This window comes from Pangasianodon hypophthalmus, chromosome 16, assembly GCF_027358585.1.
Source record: "Pangasianodon hypophthalmus isolate fPanHyp1 chromosome 16, fPanHyp1.pri, whole genome shotgun sequence".
NCBI lineage: Eukaryota > Metazoa > Chordata > Actinopteri > Siluriformes > Pangasiidae > Pangasianodon > Pangasianodon hypophthalmus.
This window is the reverse complement of record NC_069725.1, coordinates 6,737,423-6,764,337: the sequence shown is the minus strand read 5'-3', so window position 1 is coordinate 6,764,337 and position 26,915 is coordinate 6,737,423. Positions and strand designations below refer to the sequence as shown.

The 26,915-nt window shown below is 38.2% G+C and overlaps 1 protein-coding gene across 2 annotated transcripts in view; it reads right to left on the bottom strand.

The window, feature by feature from the left end:
- The window catches only part of stat6 (signal transducer and activator of transcription 6, interleukin-4 induced), a 42,904-nt gene extending 19,220 nt beyond the window's left edge, over positions 1-23,684 (bottom strand). The window contains exons 1-9 of one of the 2 annotated variants that reach the window (XM_026920431.3): positions 23,501-23,684; positions 13,788-13,939; positions 13,507-13,651; positions 10,882-10,962; positions 10,578-10,755; positions 3,521-3,612; positions 3,224-3,372; positions 666-800; positions 100-273 (exon numbers count right to left, since the gene is read on the bottom strand). In XM_026920431.3, coding sequence (XP_026776232.3) covers positions 100-273; positions 666-800; positions 3,224-3,372; positions 3,521-3,612; positions 10,578-10,755; positions 10,882-10,962; positions 13,507-13,651; positions 13,788-13,921 — 1,088 coding nt within the window. In that variant the 5' untranslated portion in view covers positions 13,922-13,939; positions 23,501-23,684. The remainder of the gene's footprint in view (positions 1-99; positions 274-665; positions 801-3,223; positions 3,373-3,520; positions 3,613-10,577; positions 10,756-10,881; positions 10,963-13,506; positions 13,652-13,787; positions 13,940-23,500) is intronic. The other variant, XM_026920430.3, reaches the window with a different exon arrangement.
- Positions 23,685-26,915: the final 3,231 nt, after the last annotated feature.

Below are 26,915 nucleotides of genomic sequence, written 5' to 3'. Positions count from 1 at the left end.
ATTAAGTAAACTGTGGCATTCTAAAACAAATATATGGTTAAATAATGTGTACTGTATACTGTATGACCATAAGTGTGTGCAGGGTTAGGGTTTGCCTACTTTGGTATAAGCCCTTGTCCTATGTTTCTGGCCTGTGACTCGGTGATGATCTGTGCCTTCAGGAGCACTGGCTTCCCAGGAGCCACTTTCTCTCCCAGAAGATAACGCACAGTGCTGGAGAACTTGGATTGCGTCTTAATCACTTGAGGGGGCTGCTTCTCCACCACCAAGGAGCTGAGGAACCATAAAATAGAATGAGAAACAGATACGCAAACTCTCCTGGCATTTTTTACATTGGAATATATACTGATTCTACTGAAACTTGTCCCAACACATTTTTAAAATCAAAACTCTGTCTGTGGAACGTCTGTGGCACATCTGAGGCAAATAACTGCTCCAAGCATTTACTCAAATACAATTACATTTATGGCATCTGGCAGACGCCTTTTCCAGAGCGACAGAAGTGCTCCGAAGTCTCTTTCAATAAACACATCCTGATACTGGTTCACTAGGTCAGGGACTAAGAGTACTATCAGTCTAAAAAACCCTGTTGAGGAAATAAAACCCAGCCCAACTTCTACAGAAGAGAATAAGTCTAAACTGAACATATTTGAGTATGGATGTACCTTTGGATGAGAGTTTGCAGAAGGCGGTTCAGGTTTTCTTCTAGGTTGTGAATGTGTTCGCCACTTCCATGCTCCCTTTTGACCAACATCAGCTCCTGTCTCAAATTACCATTCACTCCCAGCAACTGTTCACACCTAAAGAGAGAGCAAGAGAGAATTAGAGAATGAGAAAATGAAAGGGATGCATTCGGCAGACAAAAGCAAGAAAAAGGAAAAAGCAATGGAAAAGAACATGAAAGGGAAGAGAAAAAGAATTTAAAACTTGATATCTGTTTGGTTTGGATTCACACTGCACATGATTAAACAAGCCAAAACCAAAAAAAAAAAAAAAAGTTTGACGGTTCTGTAAACAATGTGGTCTTGGCAATTCTAACCAACTAGCTAACTCTCCCTGCTATCATATGGCCGCTACCAACCCGGGAGAATGGGGCAAACACATGCTTCCTCCGAGCTAACCACTGAGTCTTTTCGAACCGCTGCTCATGCTGCCTCGGAAGAAAGCACTATCCACCCTTTTCCACATACATGAACTCATAGACACCTGAGATTGGCTAGAATCACTCTGATTGACAGGGGAGAGACACTATGCCATCTCTCCCACCCAGAGAGCACAGCCAATTTTGCTCCCTTGGTTTCTGGCCATAGACGAACTTGGGATCTCCTGATGACAGAACGAATGCTTTTCTGTTGTGCCAGTTCAGTTTTTTTTTTAATTCTCATCTAGTCCTCCTCATACTATGTAAACACTTTGAAATGTAAACATTTGCTCTTGGCTCTAGCCTTTGCTATCTCACTGCTAAACGACAACATGCTAACGATGTGCTTAAACCAGCAATTATACTTAACAACATGAACAGACTCAATGCTTTCTCTGACTTAACATTATGCTCAGAGCATCCACTTCCTTATACATTATTTAAACTGTTTTTCAGAATTTTGATTTATTTTTGATTGTTCTTAATGGTACTTTTGCCTGATTATATATTTTACATGATTTTTACAGAATCATTTTGTCTATTGCTAATAACTTTAGAGCTGACTGTATACATATGCTTGAAATATTTGCATCACTGTAAAACATGCAAAGTCTTATAGGCCCGATCATTCCCTCAGACAATTTCAATTTTACAGAAGAGAAATATGCTTTTAGATTATCTACAAGAAGAAGGTAATTCCAAATTATTGAGCATTACAAAGCAATGATGATACAATGTAAAAAAAACTCCATGGCAGTCTATCCTGTTCTGTCAGCGTCATGGTGTAACACAACAGGCGTTAGGTGCTACATTTCTCATTTGCATTGCAAGATGACTGAAAGCACATTCACCAACAACAAAGTTCACCAGGTTTATCATCAGTTTAAATCTGTGACGGTTCATTCTTTCATCCTTCTTCCTTTTTTTTTTTTTTGTCTGTGTTCTGGGCGGGTACACACCATGACTGTGGCATATTTCTAAGATATTTTTTGTCCACTAACTGAACGTAAAGTACGTAAAGTGAAAGTAAATATTCTAGTTTCTAAGAAACATTTCTTAGCTGTTCTTGCTAAAGTAGATTATATTTGCATGAGTAAGCAGAGCTCAATAGCTTTTCTGGTAACACTTTACTATAAATTCCACAAACAGGTCATTTGTTAGTATTTAACTTATGCTTTCATAATAATGAATGAATGAATACCTGCACTAGTCCTTAGCATATCAAAAAATAATGAAGTGTTTTTTTAATAGCCTCTGAGTCATATATGACCAGCTGTTAATAATAGCAATAGTTTACTATTAGCATCTTGTTAACTCATTGTGTTATTAATACACTGCCAGAATCAACAGAGGCTATAAATGTATAAGCTTCATTATTTCCTATTGCACTTATTTCCTGCATTATTATTATTATTATTATTATTATTATTATTATTATTTCCTGATTTCTGAATGATTACTGCATTATTCATCATTATAAAAAGCATTAAAAACAAAGTATTAATACATTATTTATTTGTGGACCTTATAGTAAAATGTTACTGCTTTATGTGACCTCCTCATGCTCCTAAATAGCGCTGATGAATTCTCCACTTTCACTGTTCAGAAGGTCTTTTCATTTTCTAAAGAGCATCTCTGACTGGCTGCAAGACAAATCACAGGTTTATATTAATGCTGTTGTTCTAATACGTTATCGTTTAATACGTTATGTCTAATTCTCAGGGACCTGTATGGTGGATGCGCCACATAATCTAAGACTAATAAAAAACTGATTTAAAATGTGCTGTTATTTAACAAATAAAAAGGTATAATCATTAATTATGCTTTTGTAGACATTAACATTTTTGAAAAGAGTCTCCAAGTCAAGTCAAGAGGCTTTTATTGTCATTTCAACTATATATAGCTGACGCAGTACACAGTGAAATGAGACAACGTTTCTCCAGAACCTAGGTGCTACATAAAACAACATCGTCACCTCACACAACATAGAGTCCAGTGTCAGTGCCCAGTGATAGTTATTATGAGTATGTTTTCTGCTATGGGAAAGACTTCAGCTTAGATTAGCAAGTTTTGTAAGCTCACCATGTCTGCAAAGGGAGGAGATTTTCATCGAAGCCACGTCCAATGGTGGAGCGGAGCTGCTCCCAGCGCCAAGACTTAATACGGTGGATGAGCCGAGTTTGACACTGCTCCAGATTACACACTGCCTCCTGCAGCAGCTGCAGACGCGTCTGTGTTCACACCCACATGCACGCACAAACACACAAACCACTCCATTCACATACCAGAACTACATGCTGCTGTTTGTGCAAGGTCTGTCTCCAAGGTACACCTTAGGCTAAAATGCTCAGTGAAAGGTTGTCTTTGTTGAGTGTTTACCTTCGTAAAGCCTTGATATTTCCACTCCAGCTGTGCTATGCGATTCTGTTTGGTGACCTGATCTGGCTGTTTTACCTCCATCTCACTCTGGCCTGTGGAGAAATAAATACAGAAAGATAGTTTGAGAGTGGAAAGCACATTGAAACAAAGAACTACTGTATAATGAAACATATTTGATATGACAAGAGCACAAACAGGATAAAGAAGCACAAATCAACACCCTGATCAGGGGAAAGTAAACAGGAACAGTATACATATTTATGCTATAACACAGAATTAAAATGGTGCCATCAGATTTATTTACAAATAGTATTATGTACAGATAGTAAAATGTATATATGTAATAATTTCCAATCATTCTATTTATCAAGAAAATATATTATTGGGCTAATCTAAACATTACATTAATTATTAGAAATTATAGCCAAAACTTTGTCAATTTCTATGATTTATCAACATGGTCTCAATTCCAAATTGACAAGAACTCATTCCGTAAGTTACAAATAATTAAGCTTAAGGTTAAAGTGAGTGGCACGGTTCATATCTTATGCCTTTATTTGTAATAAATCCAATCAAGTCACCTGTTTTTTGCATTATACTGCAAGAAAAGCCCTCAGAATCAATTACGCTACAGACATATCCCCTATAAACACATTCAGAAAATATTATACTTTATAATTTATACTATATTTTATACTATACATATACTTTTCTTGTAATTCTGTAATGTGATTTACATGGACAATATCAAAACCAGTGCAAAACTCCTCTCCTGATGAGTTGTACTTTCCTGGAGAGTTATACCCACAAAAAAACAAAGAGAAAAAACTGTGAAATAGCACGCAACTCATACTAAAATCTACAGCCCTTAATATAGTTAGTCAGGTAATAGTTAATAAACCATTAAACATAAATGCATTTCTCTAAAACACAGAGAGCTTGCAAAATATGTTTTACAAATTGCTATCGCTGGATTAGGATTAATCATTACCATCTTTTGCTGCACTGCCATGAAATGAAAATGTCAGTGTTTGCTGGAAGTTATGCTAAAGACTGAATTCTGAAAAATTTACACTTTACAGTTTTCTACTTTTCCCAAAATAAAAAAAGTACACATTAATAGTGCACATTTCCCTTCCCAAAAACACAGCTTAAAGAGTGGTTATAGGAATTACCGTAGCCTTCCTTTCAGCTCGAACCAGTGTGGACATTCCCCTCTGACCTCTCTCATCAGCAAGGCATTTCTGCCTACGGAACTGCTGCTCACTGGATGTTTTTTGTTTTTCACACCATTCTACTCCACTCTGATGAACGTCAACTGCAGCTCTTGACCTGTACCTGCATGATTTTATGCACTGCCCTGCTGACTCATGATTGGCTGATTAAATAACTGCACGAACATGCAGGTGTACAGGTGTTCATTTTAAAGTTAAGAGGGGTGTATATATAGCCTAGCACACAAACGTTTTCCAGAGAAACAGGACGTTTTGAACAAATGTACATCAGCTGTGCAAGCAAGTTGCTTCAGCTGTGCAAGCAAGATGAAGCACATTTGTCCAAAGCATCCTATTTCTCTGGAAAAGTTTTGTGTACTTAACTGCTTCACTTTTACTAAATCCACTATCTGTGCTGAAGTACACTGCAGTTACTTCCTGTATTCTATATTTCCAATGCCTTAATATTAATCATATTACATTTAAAAAAAAAACAAAAAAAAAACAATGTAATTAAATTTTAATTAAAGTTCTGCCTTTTATATTTCTGTGGACACTAGTTAAATTATTTTAACTGCCATCATTTTACATTCTTCTGTATTTACTTTTACTTACTTTCCTCTACTTTCCCTTCACACATTTCTATTTATAAGTCTATTTACTTATTCACTGTTCAGTCTTTCTAAACTGTGTAAGAGTACAAAAAGTGCTCTACAAAAAGTTCACTCAGAGCTGATATACAGCATGCAGTGTTTTTACTGAAAAGTCACATTCAAATGGCTATATTTCCAGTTCTGCCTCTACTAAATGAATGAATCTGATGACACAGTCTTGGTAAACCATGTAAACAGGCATAAAATGCTCACTGTCAAAGACACTTATTTTATAACTCGCTCTGCGGTGTGTTTTCCAAAAGCATATTTCTATGTAGGAGTTTGTAGAAACTGTCTTTAGTCAAATCGATGTGCTTCAAACCATAATAAATATAATCACAGCATCAGCCAGATAGTTCGAAAAACAAAAAAAAGTTGCGTAGTGATGTGAGCTGAGCTGAGGGCATATAAGCCACTGCAGCTCAGCACCCCGCTTCTTTCACTTTCTCGCCTTTGGATTAGGTCGTAGTGTTTTCAATTTCATCATATCGTCAAGTGCAGCTTTCTTGGAGCAGTGAAATTCATCCTTCCAAGCTGTGATGATACATTTTTTGCATTTAATTGGATTATTTTTCCTTCATTACAAGTTGTTGGTGAGTTCTCGCACTTGTTGGTGAGTTCTCACATTTCTGCCACTTGCCTCACGGCTCTATCCGGGGGTTTTATATTTCTTATTCAGCTCCATTTCTACTGCCTGTCCTCTGAACTGCAAGCTCTGTCATAATGAGCTTCTTCCTGACGATGGGCATCATCTCTGTCCGTCATGCCTGGGTGTTCAGCATCTGAAGGAAGCACTTACAGACCAGTGCCGCATTGTAGCCCGCATTCAAGACATGTGGACATCTATTTGCTTGGGAGAACACAACTCACTGCCCATTGTGGTTTGCTCAGATGGAAGTGTCCAGTCCGCTGGGGCAGGATGCTCTGTCACACGATTGACCGGATTGTCTCCTGTATGCATTTCCTCTGACTCCTCTGTTGTGGGAGACACTTCACATAATTGCTCAGAGCAGACACAGGGTGTTTCTGATAGCACCACGGTGGCTGTCCAGACCATGGTTTCCCTTGCTCCTAACCTTGTTGGTGGACAGACCGAGGCAGCATACTCTCAGGAGGGATCTGCTATACCAGCTGGTTGGCCATATTTGGCATCCAGACCCAGCCCGTCTACAGTTATGGGTCTGGCCTCTGGGTCCAACTCCCTTCTAGCAGACTGTAAACCCTCGGTCATTTACACTCTTCTCAATGCAAGGGCTGCTGCTACACACACGTTTTATGCCTATCGATGGAAGTCTTTTTGTTCGTGGTGAGAGTCTTGTGGTTTTGACCCTGTACAATGTACGGTTTCAGTAATTTTGAGTTTCCTACAAGGTCTTTTGGACAGTGGCAGGGCAGCCTCCACCTTAAAGGTCTATGTTGCGGCTATTTCTGTGCACCATTCAGCTGTGGACAGCTCTTCTGTGGGCTCCCACAACCTAATTTGCAGACTTTAAAGGGTGCGAGGTGCCTCAATCCTGCTCGCTCTCCCCGTTCTCCAGTGTGGAGTTTACCTCTGGTATAGGAGTATCTTTGTCAACCTCCTTTTAAATCATTGGAGGATGCAGATCTTAGGTGGAAGTCATTGAAAGCGGCCTTCCTCCTGGCCATGGCTTCTACGAAAAGGGTTAGTGAACTTCATGCACTGTCCATGAGCCAGTCCTGCATGAGATGGAAACCAGAGGGTACTGGTGCTATCCTTTGGCCCAATCCAACCTTCCTTCCTAAAGTGCTCCTGCACCACTTTATTAATCAGTCCATTGAGCTGCGTTCCTTCCAACCAACAATTCTTGAACCACATTCTCTGATCCTGTGCCCTGTACGAGCCTTGAGGTGCTATGTGGATCAGATCAGTTGTTTGTCTGTTATGGGTGCGCTAAGAAAGGTGCCCCTCTGTGTAAGCAGAGGCTGTAACGGGGGGTTGTTGAGGTTATTGCCTAGGGGTTCAAGAAGGCTCGGCAACCCATACCCGGGGCCATCATTTGCCATTCCGCCAGTGCTGCTTCCTCTTCATGGGCTGCCTTCAGGAGTGTTTCTGTTAGTGACATCTGTGCTGCAACAACAAGATCTTCTCCCTGTATATTCGCAAGATTCTACAATGCCGATTTTGCTTTATCCCAGGATGTGAGCTCGGCTGTGCTTTGCCGATAATCCCTGTTTTTCTGGTAAGTTACTTCCTCGTGACTTTGTTGGTATGGGTCATCCACTGCTATAACACCATCTCTGGCGGTCAGGAGGAATGAAACAGAACACTGGTTATGAAGTGAAGTGAAGTGACTTGTGGCCAAGTATGGTGACCCTTACTCGGAATCTGCATTTAACCCATCCAAGTGCACACACACAGTAGTGAACACACACGCACACCGTGAACACACACCCAGAGCAGTGGGCAGCCTTTTTTGCTGCGGCGCCCAGGGAGCAGTTGGGCGTTCGGTGCCTTGCTCAAGGGTCTCATGGATGTAACCTTGGCTTTGTGAGTTCCGTGTCACTCAGAAGATGTGAGAAAGATGCTCCAAGGTGAGGTGCTGAGCTGCAGTGGCTTATATGCCCTAAGCTCAGCTCAAGTCACTACATGACATCGTTGGTATATGTTTTTTGACCTATTGGGCTGGCGCTGCGATTATCCACTGCTATAACACCATCTCTGGTGGTCATCCGGAATTCACAAAAACATGGTTACATCCGTAACCAGCATTTTGTTAGGTCCATGAACTCCATTTCCCAGAACACACCACAGCCTTCAAACATGGCTGCCCCGGACTACGCTCCCCAAAACACAACACTGTTCCCCCTTTCCCAATGACTGGACACACACACTCCTGTTCCCAATTACCTGCACTCACACTCACCCTTTATAAACAGACTTTCATTCCCAGCCTGTTTGCAAAGTTAATACTCAGTTTGTCCCATACACCTGAACTTTACCAAGCCTTATTCTGTGTTTGATGTTCTGGTATTCTGACTTTTGCATGTGTCTTGATTCTTATATTTTGCCTGTGCCTAGTTAACTCATATGACAGGTTTCCTGTTAACTCCTCACAACTCTGCCAGTTTGCTTAAAACAGGAAAGGATAATGTGCTTGTGCATTTCATTTTTTTTTAAATTAAGAAACAATTCTTTTTAATTCATCCATTCTCAGTAACTGCTGTATCCTGGTCATGTTTGAGGCAGATCTGGAGGAACACAGTGCCCAAGGCCAAAATTTTAAATTAATTAACAAAAGTAAAATTTATAGAGTTTCACAGGGAGCGGATTAAGAAGCAGAATTTGCTACGGAAAACAATTCTGTGCGTTTGTTGTATTTCTAAATGTATAACGTGTGGATGGCTTTTTAATTATTTAGTATTTTATTTCAATTAATTTCACAGTCATGTGGAGAGAAAAACAGCAAGAAAAACAGACAAACAGAAAGAGAAAGAGGAGATAAAGAAATACAGATAGCAGGCAAAGGAGAGACAGTGGGAACCGGAAAAGGAAAGAAGGATCAAGGAACAGTAGATCGAGGAGAAACGATGGAGGGCATAAAACGTGAAGGAGGAAGAGGATGAGAATCTCAAGATAAGACGAGAGATTTGGTGGATGTGGACAGACTGAATTCAAGACAAGTAGCTGATAAATGCCTACCAGATAAGAAGGAGACACAAAAATGAATAAATGATGATGAGGATTTTTTTTTACTTGAAATAAAAAATCTTGCTCAGTGGTTTTGTTATTTACAAGATGTGGTACTTATAGGTGTCTTAAGGAAGTAGCACCTTCTCTTTTAGCAGTAATAACAAGGCTTGGCTATGGAAGGCTTTGGAATAGGTGTGTGTGGAAAAATTCCTGTGATTCAAGTGTACTGCTGATGCTACAAATTTCAACTTTGATAGATCTTTCAATATAAGCACTTGAAAAAATACAGCGTTTCTATTATTTCAGGGCTTTCCATTGCTGTTAGCCATGTACATGTTGCTCTAAAGCAGCATAAAGTGAAGCGCCATGTTGCAAACAACTCCAGATGAGCATGCCTGTGCACCTCTCTGTTCTGCATGCACGTACGCATCCTACTGAAGAGAATCTGTTTGAAAGTGCAATGATGAAATTTCAGGAAAGAAGTAGACCAAATGATGTGTCTTAACATGTTGAGCCACTGGTGTGTCACAATGTTTATGCAAATAAAACAAGTAATCATTTTTAAACATGTCAGGAAGTTAAATCACGAGAAACATTCTTGCAAATCAAGGATCAAACTGCTCTAGCTTAAAGCTAATATTACATTTATTCACTAGCTCTGCAAAAGTTTTGACAAGAGAACAGTCTGTTTGCTGCAAATGGCATTAATGACATGGTTCAGTCCATTTCAGTTCAAATATTGTGGTTTATGATGGTTTTGGTGATGAGCTGTATGTAGATGATTAGTTTCGCTAAGAGCCCATTGTACCATGTTGGTTCAATGGTTTCGAGGCACCAACATTGCTAACAAGAAAATCCTAGCAGGCAGAGAGAAAAAACAGACTTGTACAGTATATGCAGTATATGATTTTTACAGTAAGTATATAAGCTTATTTTATAAAATTGTTACAAAATTAACAAAAGTGCAGGTGCACAAATAAAACCTGTATACAGTATGTATACAATACATACTTGAAGAAAATATTAAATGGCGACAGCGCGTTTTATCCTGCACAGAATAGCAAAAGAATAGCTCTATTGGCTCACAAGACCAAGGTTCAAGGATTCATAACTCAAAGTTAACCAAGATAATGCTCTAGATTATGCCTCTTTCACTTCTTGTGTCCTTCATGGATTGGATTTTCTGCCGGGCTCATTTGTATTCGCATTGCGTCTAAGCACTGCTTTAGCTAAATAAGCAAAAAAAAAAAAAAACTAAAAAAAAAAAAACATAGTTTACCCCGTATCACCATAAGGCAAAAAAAAAAAAAAAAAAGCAACAATAAACTCTAGTTGTTGGCACCTCTGTGACTTGCCTCACTGTTTGGAAATGCAACCCTGATCAATATATTTAGCTTATAATGTTCTTAACACACAGCCACTAAGTAAAAGCAAATTAAAAGTCCATACGATATGAAGACAAACCAGACTATGAAGCAGAATGGATGAAAACGTGAATCATAATGGAATCATTCACAGCTGCAAACTGCATCACGTACCCTGCATGGGCTCTGCTTCTTGCTTTTCCCAGTTGAGCTCTTCCTGGAGCTGGTGAATTTGCTGACGACAGCCCTGAATCTCCAGCACCTTCAGCACCAGGTTGTCCACATCATGGCTGCTGGCTTCTCTGGAGCGCTGTTGTGTACCATTCACTGGTGCAGGCATTTGTGGAAAGATCTGAACGGGCCAAAAAGTGGCAGATATCTTGAGGTGAAATGTCTCTAGTCTGACATTTAACAAATGCACGTCTGATTTAGGTTTTAGTGTTTTCAGTCTTGGGTGGGAGAAAGAGGATTGGACTACCTGTTGAAGCAGTTTTCGCTCTTTCCTCAGAATATCTCTCACTGTCCTCACCAGTAACAAAGGCTGTGACTGAAACATGCCCTGAAAAGTGGTTCAGCAGGTTAGGCTACACTTTCTCACACGAAATGCAATGGCATTTAATAATACAGTAGGCATAAATGCAAGACATTTACAAGCTTGACAACATCACACACTCAGAAGGAAAAAGACAATTAAAATAATATGCTAAACTGAAATGTTTACAGAATTGTGATGCATTTGGGTAAAACCTAAAAGTGCTTTGTCTAAATTTAAAAACACAAAGAATACGACTCAAACAGCTTTTGCTTTGAATGACAAAAGAATACAAATGTAATTTTAATTACTCTCATGGCTATATTATACTAGATAGGATTGGGATGCTTCCTAATACAATTGTATTACTGTCAAAATGCTATTTAAATTCAATTAAAGTGTGTACAGCTTATTAACAAGTCCTTCTTTTTAATAAAAAGTATAGCATATAATATATAAAAGTTCACATAAAACATACTCTTAGCTGGAGTCGGAATAATACAGCACTAATAAGGCATTATTTTAGTTAGATTTCTCTATAATTTGCTGTACTGTCCCCGTTTCCCCCTTCCTGTCACTGTTCTCATGGTGACAAACCACATGTTCTCTTGTTTTGGTTTTCTGTTTTAGTACTGTCTCCTCCACTGTCCCATCATTGGTTTGTTACCTGGCTGTGTTCACCTGTTCTGTGTTAGTCCTTCATTAGTTTGTCTATGTATACCCTGTTGTGTCACTGTATCATCATATCATGCAATTAATTACTTTAAATGTGAGTGTTGTTTTCCTTGAGCTCTGCTTTATTATACTTCCTGGGTTTGAATTTTGCCAGTTTTGTCATAGTATATGGATGATCCTTGTTTGACGTTGCCTTCCTAGGTTTTGACCCCTGCTATGAACAGTGGATAAGCTTATTGGATTTGCTCATGAAATAAAAGCTCATATAGAGTTTACACTCTTGCATCCTGCCTCACCCATTTGTTGCTTGTACAGTTGAGGCAATTCATATATTACCATACATTTCTTTTGGCAAGTAAATTAGGGCATCTACTTTGTTCACATCAGGGGTAATTTTAAAACAATTGGTTAGAGACAGTATTATTTCAGCTTTAATTCACTATATCAGAATTCCAGTTGAATTCACACACACCAAGTTGTCTCCCTAAATAGTCTGGAAGATTCGAAAAATTAATGACTTTTAGAAGCTTCTAATAATATAATTCTAACAAAGTGCATTTTTGCATTTGATACCATGAACAAACAATTGCATGGGACCCAGATAGTGAGACACAGATACTGCATTGTTCAAAAAGGGGGCACAAATTAACTCCTAGGTATGAAAATTCTTTGGTCCAGAAGGTTCAAATGAACTCCAAGATAACAACAAAGGAAATGGCGAAGGAGATGGAGGCATCAGGTAGGTAGTAGGTGCATCCACCATTAAGAAAGTCCTACATTGCCATGGCCTGAAAGCCCGTCATACAAGGAAGAAGCCCTTATTTTAACACCAGAATAAAAAAGCCAGACTGAAGTTGGCAGGTGATCACCAGCCTTTTGGAGGAGTGTTCTCTAGTGATGATTAGCACTATGTAAGGAGGAAAAAGGATGAGGATTTTAATCAGAAAAACACCATCCTATCTGTGAAGCATGGGGGTGGCAGTATACTGTTGTGGGGGTGTTTTGCTGGAAAAGAGACTTGTACACTTCAGGCATCACAAGGAAGAGGATTAGCTAGAGATACTTAAGCAAAACCTCAAGTCATCAGGAGAAAACTAAATCTTGTTCACAACTAGCTCTTCCAGCAAGATAATGATCCTAAACATACCTCCAAAGTTGTAAAAATTGACTTAAAGACAACAAAATGAAAGTATTGACCATTTGTGGACTGAACTGAAAAGGCATGTCTGGGCAAGAAGGCCCACAAACTTAACTGATTTATACCAGTTCTATCAGGAGGAATGAGCAAAGACTCCTGAAAAGTATTGTAGAAGCTTGTGGAAGTCTACCCCAAGCCTTTGATTCAAGTTCAAGCAAGTAAAAGACAATGCCACCAAATACTAACAAATTGTATGTAAGCTGCTGACTCACTGAAAATCTGATATAGTAAATAAAAGCTGAAATAAATCTGTCTACTTAGCTGTATGAAGTTTTTGATGTGAATTATATTCACTCATAATATTAGCAATTTATCCTGAGGTGTGTGTTCTGGAAACCACCTGGTGCAAGGCAGAGGAACATCCTGGATTGGATGCCAGACCTCACAGGGCTTCACCCTTAGGGGCACTTTAGTGTCACCAATCCACCTACCAGACAATGTGAAACTCTGTATAGACAGTAACCTGAGTTCAAGATCGCTCCCTGAGCTCTGGAGCTGTAAGACAACAAACCTACCCGCTGCACCAACACGCCACCCATATCAGTTTTATTTCAAATGCTATTCAAATTTGGTTTTTACATCTTTGATGTAAATAACGCTTTAATTGAATACTAAATAAATAATGCTTTTACACTTTATGAAGATCACCTTTGTACTGTTTTTTTAAACTTCATCTGAAAGATCAATATGGCAAGTACCATGTTTCTGCAGATGTGCTGGAGCTTGACCTTTTCCACCACATTGGGGTTTTGGAACACCACTTCCTGCAGAAGCTCCACCATTCGCTCCAGCAGCTGGAGAGCCTGTGGTTCCTGCTCCAAGTTGTTGACGTCAAAGTCCTCCCTGAGACGAAACACACACACATAGCACATGCTGGATTATCATTCTGTAATTAGCACATTTTTCATTAATATCATGAGAGAGAGAGAGAGAGAGTGAGAGAGAGAGAGAGAGAGAGAGAGAGAGAAAAGAGCGGTACCATCTCTGCTCCTCGATCCAGCTGGCCAGGTAGTGCCTGACGTCTATGGGGAAAGTATCTGTGGGATAGAGCTCCACAAGGGTCTCATTGGTAAAATAAGGGAGCTTCTGGGAAATCTGCATCCACAGCGCCATAGTGAGGCGAAGCTTCAGCTGTCAGAGAAAAATACAACCATGTAAGTGTTATAGAGCTGTATTGGGAGGTCATTAGACATTTTTTCCCCCTTCGCAATCCCTCGAAGCTTAGAAACGTCTTGTTCCAGGGGACTTACTTCCACAAATAATTGAACGATTTCATTATGTTCACACACCTGGTCCCCTAATTGTTAAGCTGCTACCCCTTAATGCTGTCACTATCAGAATTGTGAACTGTGCTATGTGCTCTGCAAGGAAAAAACACCCTGGAAGATTCCACTAGTTTCAAAGGTAACCATCCTGGTGGTCCTCCACTCAGTCGTAGAAGCATGTTTACACAAATAACCTTCCATTATGCTGAGTCATTATGGTTCATCCCGGTTGCGTTCACTCATTTTTCATTTCGAAATAAAATTCTTTTTTACTATATTTTGCACAGTATTGTCTGTGTGTGTGGTGTGTATGCTGTAGAGCAAAGATGCCTGCAAAAATAAAGAAATTAAATGTTTCTACATTAAAAAATATTATAAAGAGCAGTAGACAGTAACAGATGAAAAACTCAATATTTGGTGTGATGACCCTTTGTTTTAAAAAACATTAGTAGTCTCATGTACAATTACTGCAGTTTTATAAGGAAATCAGCTGGAAGTGTTACTGAGCATCTTGCAGAACCAGCCGCAATTCTTCTGGAGACTTTGACTGTCGCACTTGCTTCTTATTTTTTCATGCATAACCCAGAACCCTTCATTATGTGTTTTTGTCTGAAAGTGGTCTGTTATGTAATATGCTGCTTTCTTTACTGAAACATACATTTTTCTGTAACATTTAATTTTGTGCTGGAAAACTAATATTTGGAAATCTACAATGTATATATATATATATATATATATATATATATATATATATATATATATATATATATATATATATCTGAAGAGAATGACAGGAGCTGACAGGAAGTCTATAGTAACTCAAATAAGTACTCTTTTCAACCATGGTGAAGCGAAAAGCATATCAGAATGCAAAACACATCAAACCTTGAGGTGGATGAGCTACAACAGCAGAAGAAGACCACATCAGGTTCCACTCCTGTCAGCCAAGACCAGGAATCTGAGGCTATCATGGGCACAGACTCACCCAAACTGGACAGTTGTTATGTACATGCTGAGATGCTTTCCTGCTCACCATGGTGGTAAAGAGTGATTATATGAGTTACTATATCCTTCCTGGCAGCTTGAACCAATCTGGCCATTTTCCTCGGATCTTTCTTATCAACAAGGCGTTTCCACCAACAGAACTGTCACTCACTCAGTGTTTTTTGTTATTCGCACCATTGTGTAAACTCTAAACACGGTTGTGTGTGAAACTCCCAGGAGATTAGCAGTTTCTGAAATACTCAAACCAACCCATCTGGTACCAACAACCATGCCATGATCAAAGTCACAGAGATCCCACTTTTTCTTCATTCTGATGTTTGATGTGAACATTAACTGAAGCTCTTGAACTGCATCTACGTGATTTTTTTGCATTGTGCTGCTGACACGCTGATTGGCTGATCAGATACCCGCATGAATGTGCAGGTGTACAGGTGTTCCTAATAAAGTGGACGGTGAGTGTATGTATACAGTATATATGTAGACAAAATGCTCAAAACCATTTTTGGCTTTAAGACACTAAATATGATGTCAAGCTGTCGTATTTCTCCTTTGCCTGCTTTTCATCATTTCTGATCCATTTTGGGGGTAAAATTACTGAACGAATTTGAATGACCCATGTGTGTATCAGCAAGTACTGGGCAGATTACAGATTGCTGCTAGTGCCTGATGTGCTGCTAATACTGTCTACTACGTGCTTTTCAAAAACAGCAAGAGGGTGTCCATAAAGCAGGATGACACGGAGGCTGAAAGAATCAGCAGGATTTTCCAGGTGTTGCAATTTAATAATACAGTATTTTAATCAACCAAAATTTATTTAGCATATGTCCAACAGAATATGGATCCAGGATACACATTTTGACCAGAGAATAAATAATTGTTTTTATAGACCTTGTTTTGTGAAACAAGTAAAAAAACAAAAACGAAAGAAAACTAGAAAAATTCAATATTGTATTCTTTTTCAGAAATAATTTTATGAAAAGATATTTATAATTACAAAATTATTTAAGATTATTTACAAACAAATGTATGACAAATTATTTCATTTCCAATTGCCAAGATAAACAGAAATAAATAAAAAGCCCTTTCCCTGTTTTCCTATTTCCATTTTGAAAAGAAAACCGAATGAACGCAACGTACAGCAGCAAAAGACCAGTACCCTAGCTCATTGTTCTGTTCTTCTATGCAGCTGCTGTCATCACTTCAGGAAAAGTGTTGCTCACGCTCACTGTATTTCTGAACAGAAAAACACAACACCAACAAGTAGCACCTGACTATATTAAGTATTTTCCTGAGGAAATGAAACGAGAAATGTCAAGTCACCTGAAAACTTCCACTGCCAACAGAAATGTAATAAAACCTGTATTATCCAAGTCCAACTGTCATTTTTAGATTTTTGTTTCCAATTTCCATCCCTAGAGTTTTTATACAATATGTAAAAAAAATAATCAAATTACTGCTATTACACACAATATTTTTTTACAATTTTATTACAACTTTATTAACTACACGTGGCACATTTGTTGTATTTTTATTGGGGTTTTAAATCTCTCCATATTTAGTTATTATATCATTGGAAAACTTGCTGCCTAAAATATAATGTTATGTCCTCAGTGTATAGACATTTCCTTAGATGAGAAAATGATTAATGGTGAGTTTATTTGTTTTGTGGGTTACTGTTGGTTATTGACGTTATGGATACCAGCTGTTTTCTCATGCACCAAGACATTTTTTCTCAGCCTCAACGGAGGTACAGTCGGTTGTGTGTCTAGAGGGACTATGTAAAAAATGGCTGTACTTCCTAAAAAGTTAACACAGTATTTTTGTTAAACCCCTTGAATTAAAGCTGAAGGTCTACACTTCAATCACATCTTGATTGCTTCATTTCAAATCCACAGAAAATTATGAAAAAATGGCAAAATGGCAAAATTATGAAAATTGTGTCCCTGTCTGAATACTTATGGACCTGACTGTACATAAATTATAGACACACTGGTTCATATTCTTAGAGGTCATAGGTCAATTAACCGTCATGTGAAAGTCTGACCATGTGACATGCAAAATTTCAGGACCTGTTGCCTCATGTACAATCATAAACAGCATGAAAATTATAATGCAAAAAAAAATCTTGATGCATAATTTTAAGAGGTTACATTTCATTCTGAAATAATAATCCGGCTAGTATTTTCTGGTAGCTGGTATGAGGGGAATCTTAATTGTATATCATTAAATTTAAGAAAACCCTAAATAAATAAAAGTCATTTAGGAGTTTAAGGACTTTTTGTGTGGGATACTGAGCATTCACCTAAGGTCTCTTGTATGTGCTTCATATTTATTTATTTTTAGAAAGCATATCTGCTTTACATGTTGCCTTTAACACCATCCTCTATGACTCAAAGCTAACAGGTTATGCGAATGTATAATGTGTGAAAAAATAATCCTCTGTCTTACAGGAACATGCTCTCTTTTGTCATGCACTTTAAACAAAATGCCAAGAACAGCTGTTTAGGTATTATGCTTGGCAGTCTCCAGTTTGTCACTGCAGGTTTTAAGGTATCTGATGAACGTTATCCTGAGCCCTGATACTTTGAATAATTGTAAGGCGTGTAGACTTGAATAACTGTAGGCTTAATAAAACTACCACACCAAAGACGTTTCTGTTCTTTTCTGAATCACAGGTTTAAAAAAGATCAGTGTGTCAGGCTTAGTTAACAGTGCATGGGCTGCATTTGTATTTTACGAACAGGAACAAGGCTCGTCCTGACTTTTATTTGTGCTCAAAAAGAGTACATCCTGTCAGCTTTATCTCCAGTTAACATAAGGAGACCAACCACACCATATACAATAGATGGTTTGTCTTGGCAGTGTTTTAGATGCAGCTATGATATGGGTACACAGCCTACAAGAAGACCAACTAAGACATAAACACAAGATAACAGCCACCAACTTAACACAATATTATATTCTCAACCCAATTCTATTAACCATTGGGTTGAACTGGCTGCGGTTAATGCTTGGATGATTAATGCAGGTTTGACATGGTGTTCACTGGTTGGTTTTGGCTCCTTGTTGTTATAGGATGTTACATGTCCCTGTCATAATAAAACAAGCAGAAGAAAACCCCTTTTGTCTTCTGAAAAAGTTCCCATATAACTATAATAGAGACTGTTATAAGACCCGATATAGAAGCAGGAATTAGAAATGTTACAGGGAACAGAAAATGAAAACTGAAAACGAATGAATTTATTCACTGAACGTAATCTAAAACACAAACAACTCTAAAATATTCCAGAGTGAAAAGGATATTTTAAAAAGGGCTTTCCGTTCCTGTGTGATTTCAAGAAGGTGTAGCCAAAACCTAAACATTTTACCGATAGGCCAAAAGTCCTGTCCAGAACTGGTCACATCCTGTACTCCTTAATACATGAAGATAGCCATGCAGAAAGTATTTTGCCTGCAATTCTGCAAGAAACAAATTACACTGCAAAGCTGAATGACGCTCTGAAAAGGAATACACATACACTCTGGATAAGGGCTGTAAATGTAAAGAAGGGGCATGGAACGCTGGAGCAGGAATGTAAAAATATTGTTTCTGATCAGTACACAGGATTTTAATGGGATGGTTCGAGTAAAAACAAACTGACTCAATTTTTTCCACTCACTTCAAATGAAGGAGTCAGAATGACTAACTAATCGGTTATCACACAACAGCAGACTAGCTGATTAGTCACGATTTTTTTCTCTCATATTTCACTTACACCACAGCTTTTGAACTCTCTAATCTGATTGGTCAGAAGGTGCTGATTAATTTTCTGTAGTAGCAGCTCTGACAGTAGTTTGACTGTAAGGTATATCACAGGTTTATATTAACGTGCTCATTCTAATGTTATCTATTTCTATAGTAACAGATGACACAGGGACTTGTAAGGTGGACACTCCACATAAATGGGTTAAAAATATGTGTAATTGCTGATATGGTGAAACTTTGTGTGTTTATTTAGCATGTCTCCACTGTCAGTACAGAAGCAAAGCTATAGCATTAAGTTTTCTGACATGGGCTGCTTATAGCTGCTATAATGCAAGTAATAACAGGAACTAACTTGTGGCTGTTCCACAACATTAGATCTAACTATAAATGGATAAAAATTATGTATCAGTGTGCAAATTAAACACTGTCAATCATGGTTGTCTGTGAGCTCTGAGCGTGTTGCACTGCCCTGTGACAGCATGAGCAGCAGTTGGAAAAGATCACGTGTTAAGGGTGAGCTGTCTGGTGGGTGGGAACTGGCAGGTGATTAGATTGAGGAGAAAAAAAAATGTGGAAAAAACTAAAGCAAATCTGCTTTACATGTTGCCTTTAACACCTTTCTCTACGACTCACATTTAAGTGAGTGTGCATGTGTGAAACAGACACGAAAATCCTCCATCTTAAAAGAATATGCTCCCTTATGTAATGCACGCTAGCAAAAACGTCACGCAAGAATGCTGGCATTATGTTGCCAATTTTTTTTTAGCTTGATCATGCAAGGTGTAATGTCAGCTGGCAGTATTTTTTGTTTAATACAAGTTTATAGTGTTTATTTTATTAAGAATAGGCAACTATTTGTATTTAAGAAACTAGCCAGAGGTCTGGTACACATGGTCCAAAGCCAGGTTTTGTTGAGACAGACTACACTGACTGGTCTATTTAAAAAAAAAAGTAGGAATTCAGATCTGAACCTCAAATGTAGTCGATCAGGGTTTTTTTGTCTGTTTGTTTGTTTTATATTGTAGCTTTGATGCTAATGTAATTAAAAGTAATAGAAGTTTATGGCAAACTAGAGTCACGTATCATATCATTTAAACAACTTAAATGCTGTCATTAGCCAATCATGGGTATCCGTTAGCTCATGTACAATGGATACAAAAAGTCTACACGCCCCTGTTAAAATGGCAGTTTTTTGTTATGTAAAAAATAAAACAGAGGTAAATCATGATTTTTTTTCCCACAGTGTCACCATAGTGACATTACCAAGAACAGGAAATACCTCCAAACTAGACGAAAGGACAACACAAAAACTTATCAGGGAGGCTGACAAAAAGGTAACATTTAAGGTGCAAGAATATCTGGCAACTACTATTTGTCTTCTTCACATGTCTAGGCTATGGGATAATGTGGCTAGACACATGGTGAAGCAAGGTGGTGGCAGGATCATGCTATGGGTTTGCTTCTCTTCCGCTGGGACTTGGGCTCTAGTCAAGATAAAGGGACACATAGATACCGATCTACAGTATTGTGGCACAAAACCTGCAGGCCTCTGAAATCTAACTGAAGATTTCACCTTCCAGAATGATAACAACCCAAAGCACAAATCCAGGTCAACAAAAAAATGGCTTCAGAAGAAGAATATTAACATTTTTGACACCCAGTCAGAGCCCAGACCTAAATTCTATTGAAAACCTGTGGAATGACTTGAATAGGGCTATGCACAAGACACCCCCTCGCAATTTGATAGATCTGGAGCATTTTTTCAAGGAAGAACAGAATAAAATTGCCAAACCAAGATGCATCAACTTGGTAGACTCTTACCCTAAAAGACTGAGTGCTATATTATAAGCAAGAGATGCTTTAAAAATATTAGTAAAGGGGTGCACATACTTATGCAACCAGGTTGTTGTAAGCTTTTCTATATCACAAATTGATCCGACATGATTTATCTTGGTTTTGTTTTTTTCAAGTCACAAAAACTTGCCATTTTAACAGGACAGTGTAGACTTTTTAATATCCACTGTATGTGGAAGAGGGCAGATAGCACTTTCCTTCGAATGTGTTACTTCACCCAGTGATGCAGCATGATCAGCAGTTAGAAATCATGCAGTGGCTGACTTCAAGTGTCTTTCAGGAAGCACATGTTAGCCCTCACCCTGCTCAGCTGGTAACTGTCGTATGATGGGGAGAGCAGGCTGGTGGTGGGAACAGCCAGGTGACCAAATTGAGTAGAAATAACGTGGAGGGGAAAAAAAGCCTGACTGGTTGATTACATTGCAGGTAAACTGAAAATCTGTAAAAATTAGATGCCCACAAACCACTCTTTTTTTTTAATGTGAAGCAAACACATAACAGCAATATTCAACGGTAAACTCTAGCTTTAAAACAAACCCCAACTCTACCGGACGACTACTTTGCTTTCCATCATTCTTGTGACATGGCAGTAATGCTAGAAGTAGCAAAACCATAACACACCAGAATGTGTCTAGAATGAGTCATCAAGAGAGGCTTTTAGTGAGGGGAGTCCCTGAGAGATGTGAAAGGTGCAGCATTTGCATTCGGTTGCATGCCCCTGAGTGTATATTAATCACGAGTTATAGCTTTGCTTTGTCATTAGTTGCAATCCTAGCTGGACAAAATGATGATATAATATCAATATTGTTATAAATTGTCAGAATACAATTTTCTGAGATATTGCAGTAGCACAATACCTTTTTAATACATTTTTATACATTTTATTACAATCACAACCTCACGTTTAAGGCAGCTTATATGATGTTAACATTTTGTACTAGATCTTCATATAATCTACTATATATTCTATATATTTTATGTCATAGGAATGTCTACAAGTATCATGATATGATTTTTTGTCATATAACTCACTCCTAGTTGCAGTGCAAAACGTATGTTGTAATAAAATGCATAATGTTGCTCTACTTTTTACAGTATATCACAGGAAAACCAAAAATGATAACCAGTGGATGCAAATCCCAAGGCCCACTCCTCACATAACTGCCTTACACACACTCAATTTTGCATACTTAAATAATATATATATATATATATATATATATATATATATATATATATATATATATGTGTATATATATATATATATATGTTCATTTCAATGTAAGCATCTGTATTAAGTTTTAAAATCATCTGAATGCTTGACAATGCTTGACGGAATCCACAACGTGAATGCTCATAGCAAACAGAATGTGCAGTATGGGAAAATCATCTACAATCATCCACATTTCTGCATGATACATCCTGAGGAAATACACAACGTGTAATAGTATATTTAGGGACGTGGACCGTGTGAAGGTACATGTAATATTTAATGTGATGCTATGTAGACAATGATGATGTCACTGATGACATTCATTCTTAGACAAGCCGTACCATTTAAAATATGCTCAGGGTGTTGATGAGTAAATACCAGAAAGGAGGAAGCACAGGGAAGAAAATTTTTATAAACAACCAAACGCTAAGAGCAAGTCGGATTTAATCATTCAAGTACACTCCCAAACCAGTGCTTAAAATGTCTGAACTGCCATTATAATGTTATACAACACTGAACATACACAGATACTGTATAAGACCCAAAACTGTGTTATTACAAAAAACAGCTAGGAGCAAATCAGATTATAAATATGCCAATATTTTCCCAAACCAGTGCGTAAAGTGTCTGAACTGCCATTATAATGTTATACGACACTGAACATACACAGATACTGTATTACACCCAAAACTGTGTTATAACAAAAAACAGCTAGGAGCAAATCAGATTATAAATATGCCAATGTTTTCCCAAACCAGTGACTGAAATGTTTAAACTGCCATCTCAGTGCTATATGACATTTAATGTACACAGATACATTCTGATATAGTCAAAACTGAGAGATTGATATGTACAGGTCCTGATACAACCCACTACATTCCAGCCAAGTAAAGCTCTCAGGCCTTGTGTCTTTATATACTTTATAATACACTGACTTCTAAATGACCAGTCATGTACTAATGCAGCGTTCAACATGCAAAACAGTCCTTTCTTTGCTGTACTAAACAACATCCTGGAGGTTTATAGTACTGCAAAGCTGGGTGGGCCTCAGAGAAACTACAGCACATGTAGTGGAGAGGGAACAGAAAGTAGCAGGCTGTTAGTTTCTCGAAAAAAATGATTTGTTTCATGATAATAATAGTCACAAATGACTCCATAACGCTAAGACTGCGACTACTAACAAACTCCTGACACTGAGAGACATTTTGTCTAAATATCTGTCCAAATCCACAGGTTTCCACTTCACCAAAAGATATAGGCTAATTCCTAAAGAAAAAAAGAAAAAAAGAAAAGAGAAAAAAGGCCTGTTCTAGGCCTGTCCTTCTCCCAGCTTCATCTCAGGAGCTTGTAAAGTCGCTTTAATGTAAACAATTTGAACTTCAGTAACTGCGACACAGTGCAATAAATAAGTGTTTATCTGTGGTAGGTTTTTGTCGCTGGTGTCTTCGCGCTTCTGAAACAAGTCGAGCTTTAAAACGAGTTAAGTGCGTCGGTAAGCCTTTTTTCTTACCGAGTCTGGTTTTACTGTACACACTGACACCGGAAATACCTGCTAAAAAGACATAAGGAAGACAAAATGGTGCCCTTAATGGTGTTAAACTTAAACTTACCTTTGGTTGTCTCCAGCTCTTAAAAGCATGTAAGAGAAATAAGAAGTGTGTGCTCCTTCCGTGTATGCGGTGTGTGTGTGCGTGTATATGTGTGTATATGTGTGTGTGTGTGTGTGTGTGTGTTAGTGTAGCGTAGTGTTGTTGTTTCCCTTCCCAACTAGACTCTACTTTCACTTTCCAGTCAGTGGCACATAAAAAAGCTCATCCTGCCGCCCGGAGGACACACACACACACACACACACACACACACACACGCGAATCATGTAGATAAGACAGAACTGAATAACTAGTTGGTTTTTTTGTTGTTGTTGTTTGCTTGTTTGTTTGTTTTTTAAATTGAGACAGTAATAGGTTTAATATTAATATCTGTACATCCATAACAGAATAAAGCGTTTTATTCAGACTTTATGCAGGATAAAAACAATTCTTGCTTTTTTTTAAAGGCCGTGTTTCAATCAAAACTCCTCATTTTGGTGCTGCTAACATGTCCGCGGAATAACGTGACTGTGAGCTGTGTGGTACTGTGAGCGGTCGCCGTGTTACAGTAAACTAAAACTACAGTAACTACAGTAAAATTACCGTAATGTGGCTAATATTAGAATGTAAAAAGCACTGTACGGCTCTGACGTCATGGCGCGGGCGGGGCGAGACACCGTCATTTCAGCTCGAAGACTGAACCATTTCCAGTAAGAGGTTTGTTTCGAAACGTTTCCGGCTTTTTTTTCCACTCTCTTTTTCCCCTTTCTGTTATTCTGCCGGAAATGCCCACTTCCGACTCAAGGTGACAGCCTAAGAGAAGGCATATAGCTTACTCTTTTTTCTTTTTTCTTCTTTCTTCTTCTATTTTTTTATGTTTTTACAGAAAACGTACAGTTCAGAAATGACAGAAGTGAAACATGTCGGTTTATACTTTATAAGAAACCCTTACAGTTGATCACATTTCACCTTGACCCTTCAACATAAGCATGTGTTTGAAATTTGCAAGATTCTGCAGTATTTATGATCTTAAAAATGGAGAAGAGAATAAAAATGGGATGGGTTTGTGGTCCAGGTGCAACATCCTGTCATTTCCTATAGAGGGCAGCAGCTCACCATGTGTTAAATAGGGGTCTCTATCTCCCCTCCACCATAATGACTAGAGGTAGCTGCATGGTTCTCAAAGTGGGGTCTGCCATGTAATTGTTATTTTTCAATCACACATCTACTATCTGCTACCATCTATTATAATAATACTTATTCATTCATTCTCACGAACCACTTTATCCTGGTCAGGGTTGCAGTGGATCTCAGGAAACCCACACGAACACAGGGAGAACATACATAACTCCACACAGACTGGCCCGATAATCCAGCCCACCAAATAAATTCAGAATCCTTGTTCTACATTAAAATCATCTTGTGAATCATAATTGAAGTAAAAGATTTGAGGGGAAAAAAAAGCTAGTCTCTGTTATAACTAGAGGAGAAAATAGAGCAATAAACTCTGGGCCATGAACTCAGCTACTGACAAAATGTGTTTCTTTCCAAAAGAATTTAGAGGTTCCAGTTCAGTGGGGTGAAAACATATGCAATCAATTTTTTAAAAATGTTTTTATGGGTAAATAAGTTTGGAAACTATACTGATTTTGCCCCCACTTCAATATTATGGGCTTTATTTTTTTTGTAGATTTGTGATAAGTTTATTAAGGTTGCTGCACTACAAAATGTAGAATGTTCAAACTTTGGGTCCAGCCCATTTGACATGTGGCCCATTACCTAAGATGGGTTTAGCATCCCTGATTTAGAGTGCTCAATGTAACTTGGCCAGGAAAGGTAATTGAGGGAGCTGTTTGAGAGGGTGCTTGGACCCCGCCACATACAGTTATATTGTAATAATGTTTATAAGTCTATTTGGCTAATAACTTGAATTTTAAAAATGCCTGTGGCTTTTATCAAATTATTTATTTCTTAATTTAAAACTAAATAAAAAGGTAGTATACACAAATTCATCTTGAATCTAACTCATTTTAATCAACCTGGGAAAGGTGCTGTTAACAACACACACTGTTTCAAATCTATAATTTAACACAGTGTACATGATTTGGGTTGTGAAAAAGTGAAAACTTCAGGGGAAAAAAAAAGCTTGAATGGCTTGAATGGATCTATTTACCTAAAAAAGTGTGTGGGCTCATTGATCTTTAAAGTTTGATGAAGCGAAATTGGATGAAGCATCCCCTGCCTACATCTGGTGCACAGAGCTTTCAGTCAGGTCATCTGTAAAACTGTGGGAAAGCCCAAGAAATACAATCCATTAATCCTTAAATCTGGCTAAAAAAAAGGTTTCATGGATCACTAAGATGTTTTAAAGAACCAGAAATGAAAATGACTTTAACAGTGTAATGTAAATCTTACAATATATTTTAGACATATATTTTTCCAATTTTTATAAAATGTGTGTGTGTGTGTGTTTTAGTGGGGGTATAAGGTTGAAGAGGTCCATTTGAGGGCATTCCTCATATCACTGCTCATTTCCTGATAACATCATGATGACTTCGGCCTGCGTGTTGTGATAGGTCAGCAGAACCGAATGCAACCTTCATGAGATTGTTTTTCGTGTCCCACACAAACTTAAACAAATCCAGTGGTTAACCTGATCAATCTCTTACTGATGGACTGTGACAGGATCCCACGTCAGGTTACACAGTTGGTAAACATTAGATTTTTCCATGATGCGTAACTACATACCTTAGTAAGGACACAATTTAATTTGTATGACTTGTAAATATGTAGGATGGACATCATGGAGAAGTTCATGTTTAAAAAATCTACAAATCTTAATCATTTAGATATCCTTTACTTTGGTACATACATCAATAAATAAGCAATAACAATGATAATAGTAATGAGTAACGACTTTCACGCACAAGGAACATTTGCGGAAAGATATTTTGGTCAACCATAAAGCATGCAGTAGGGTTAATTGACCATTTGGGGTCCTTTACCACACTAATGAAGTGGGCAGAAGTAGGCTTATTTATGTTAAAGTTGGCTCTGCTACATTCTTTGGCCCCTTCATCAGCGCTTGTGAAGCTGTGATTATTTCAGGGTCCTCTTAGGTAAAATCGCTTTACGGAGGGGTTAGCACATCTGGAATCAATAGCGCTAGGCTGGGTAACTAGAGGTTTTGGGGGGAGAAGGGTCTACAGGTTAGGCTAGTTACAGCTTTGGCCCTGGGGGTCCTTATGTCCCTGACTTCAAAATAGACTTGATTGCTCCCAGCTGGCAGCCCTAACTCACCCGGTGTCAGAGCTCTCCTCTGATGTCAACCTTGTGAGTATCAAGGCTAGACAGGACAATGTAGAGCCAGAGACAAAGCAGCAATACTGAGACATATGGGCAGAGATACGTTTTCTGGCTGCGTTATATTATTGGTGGG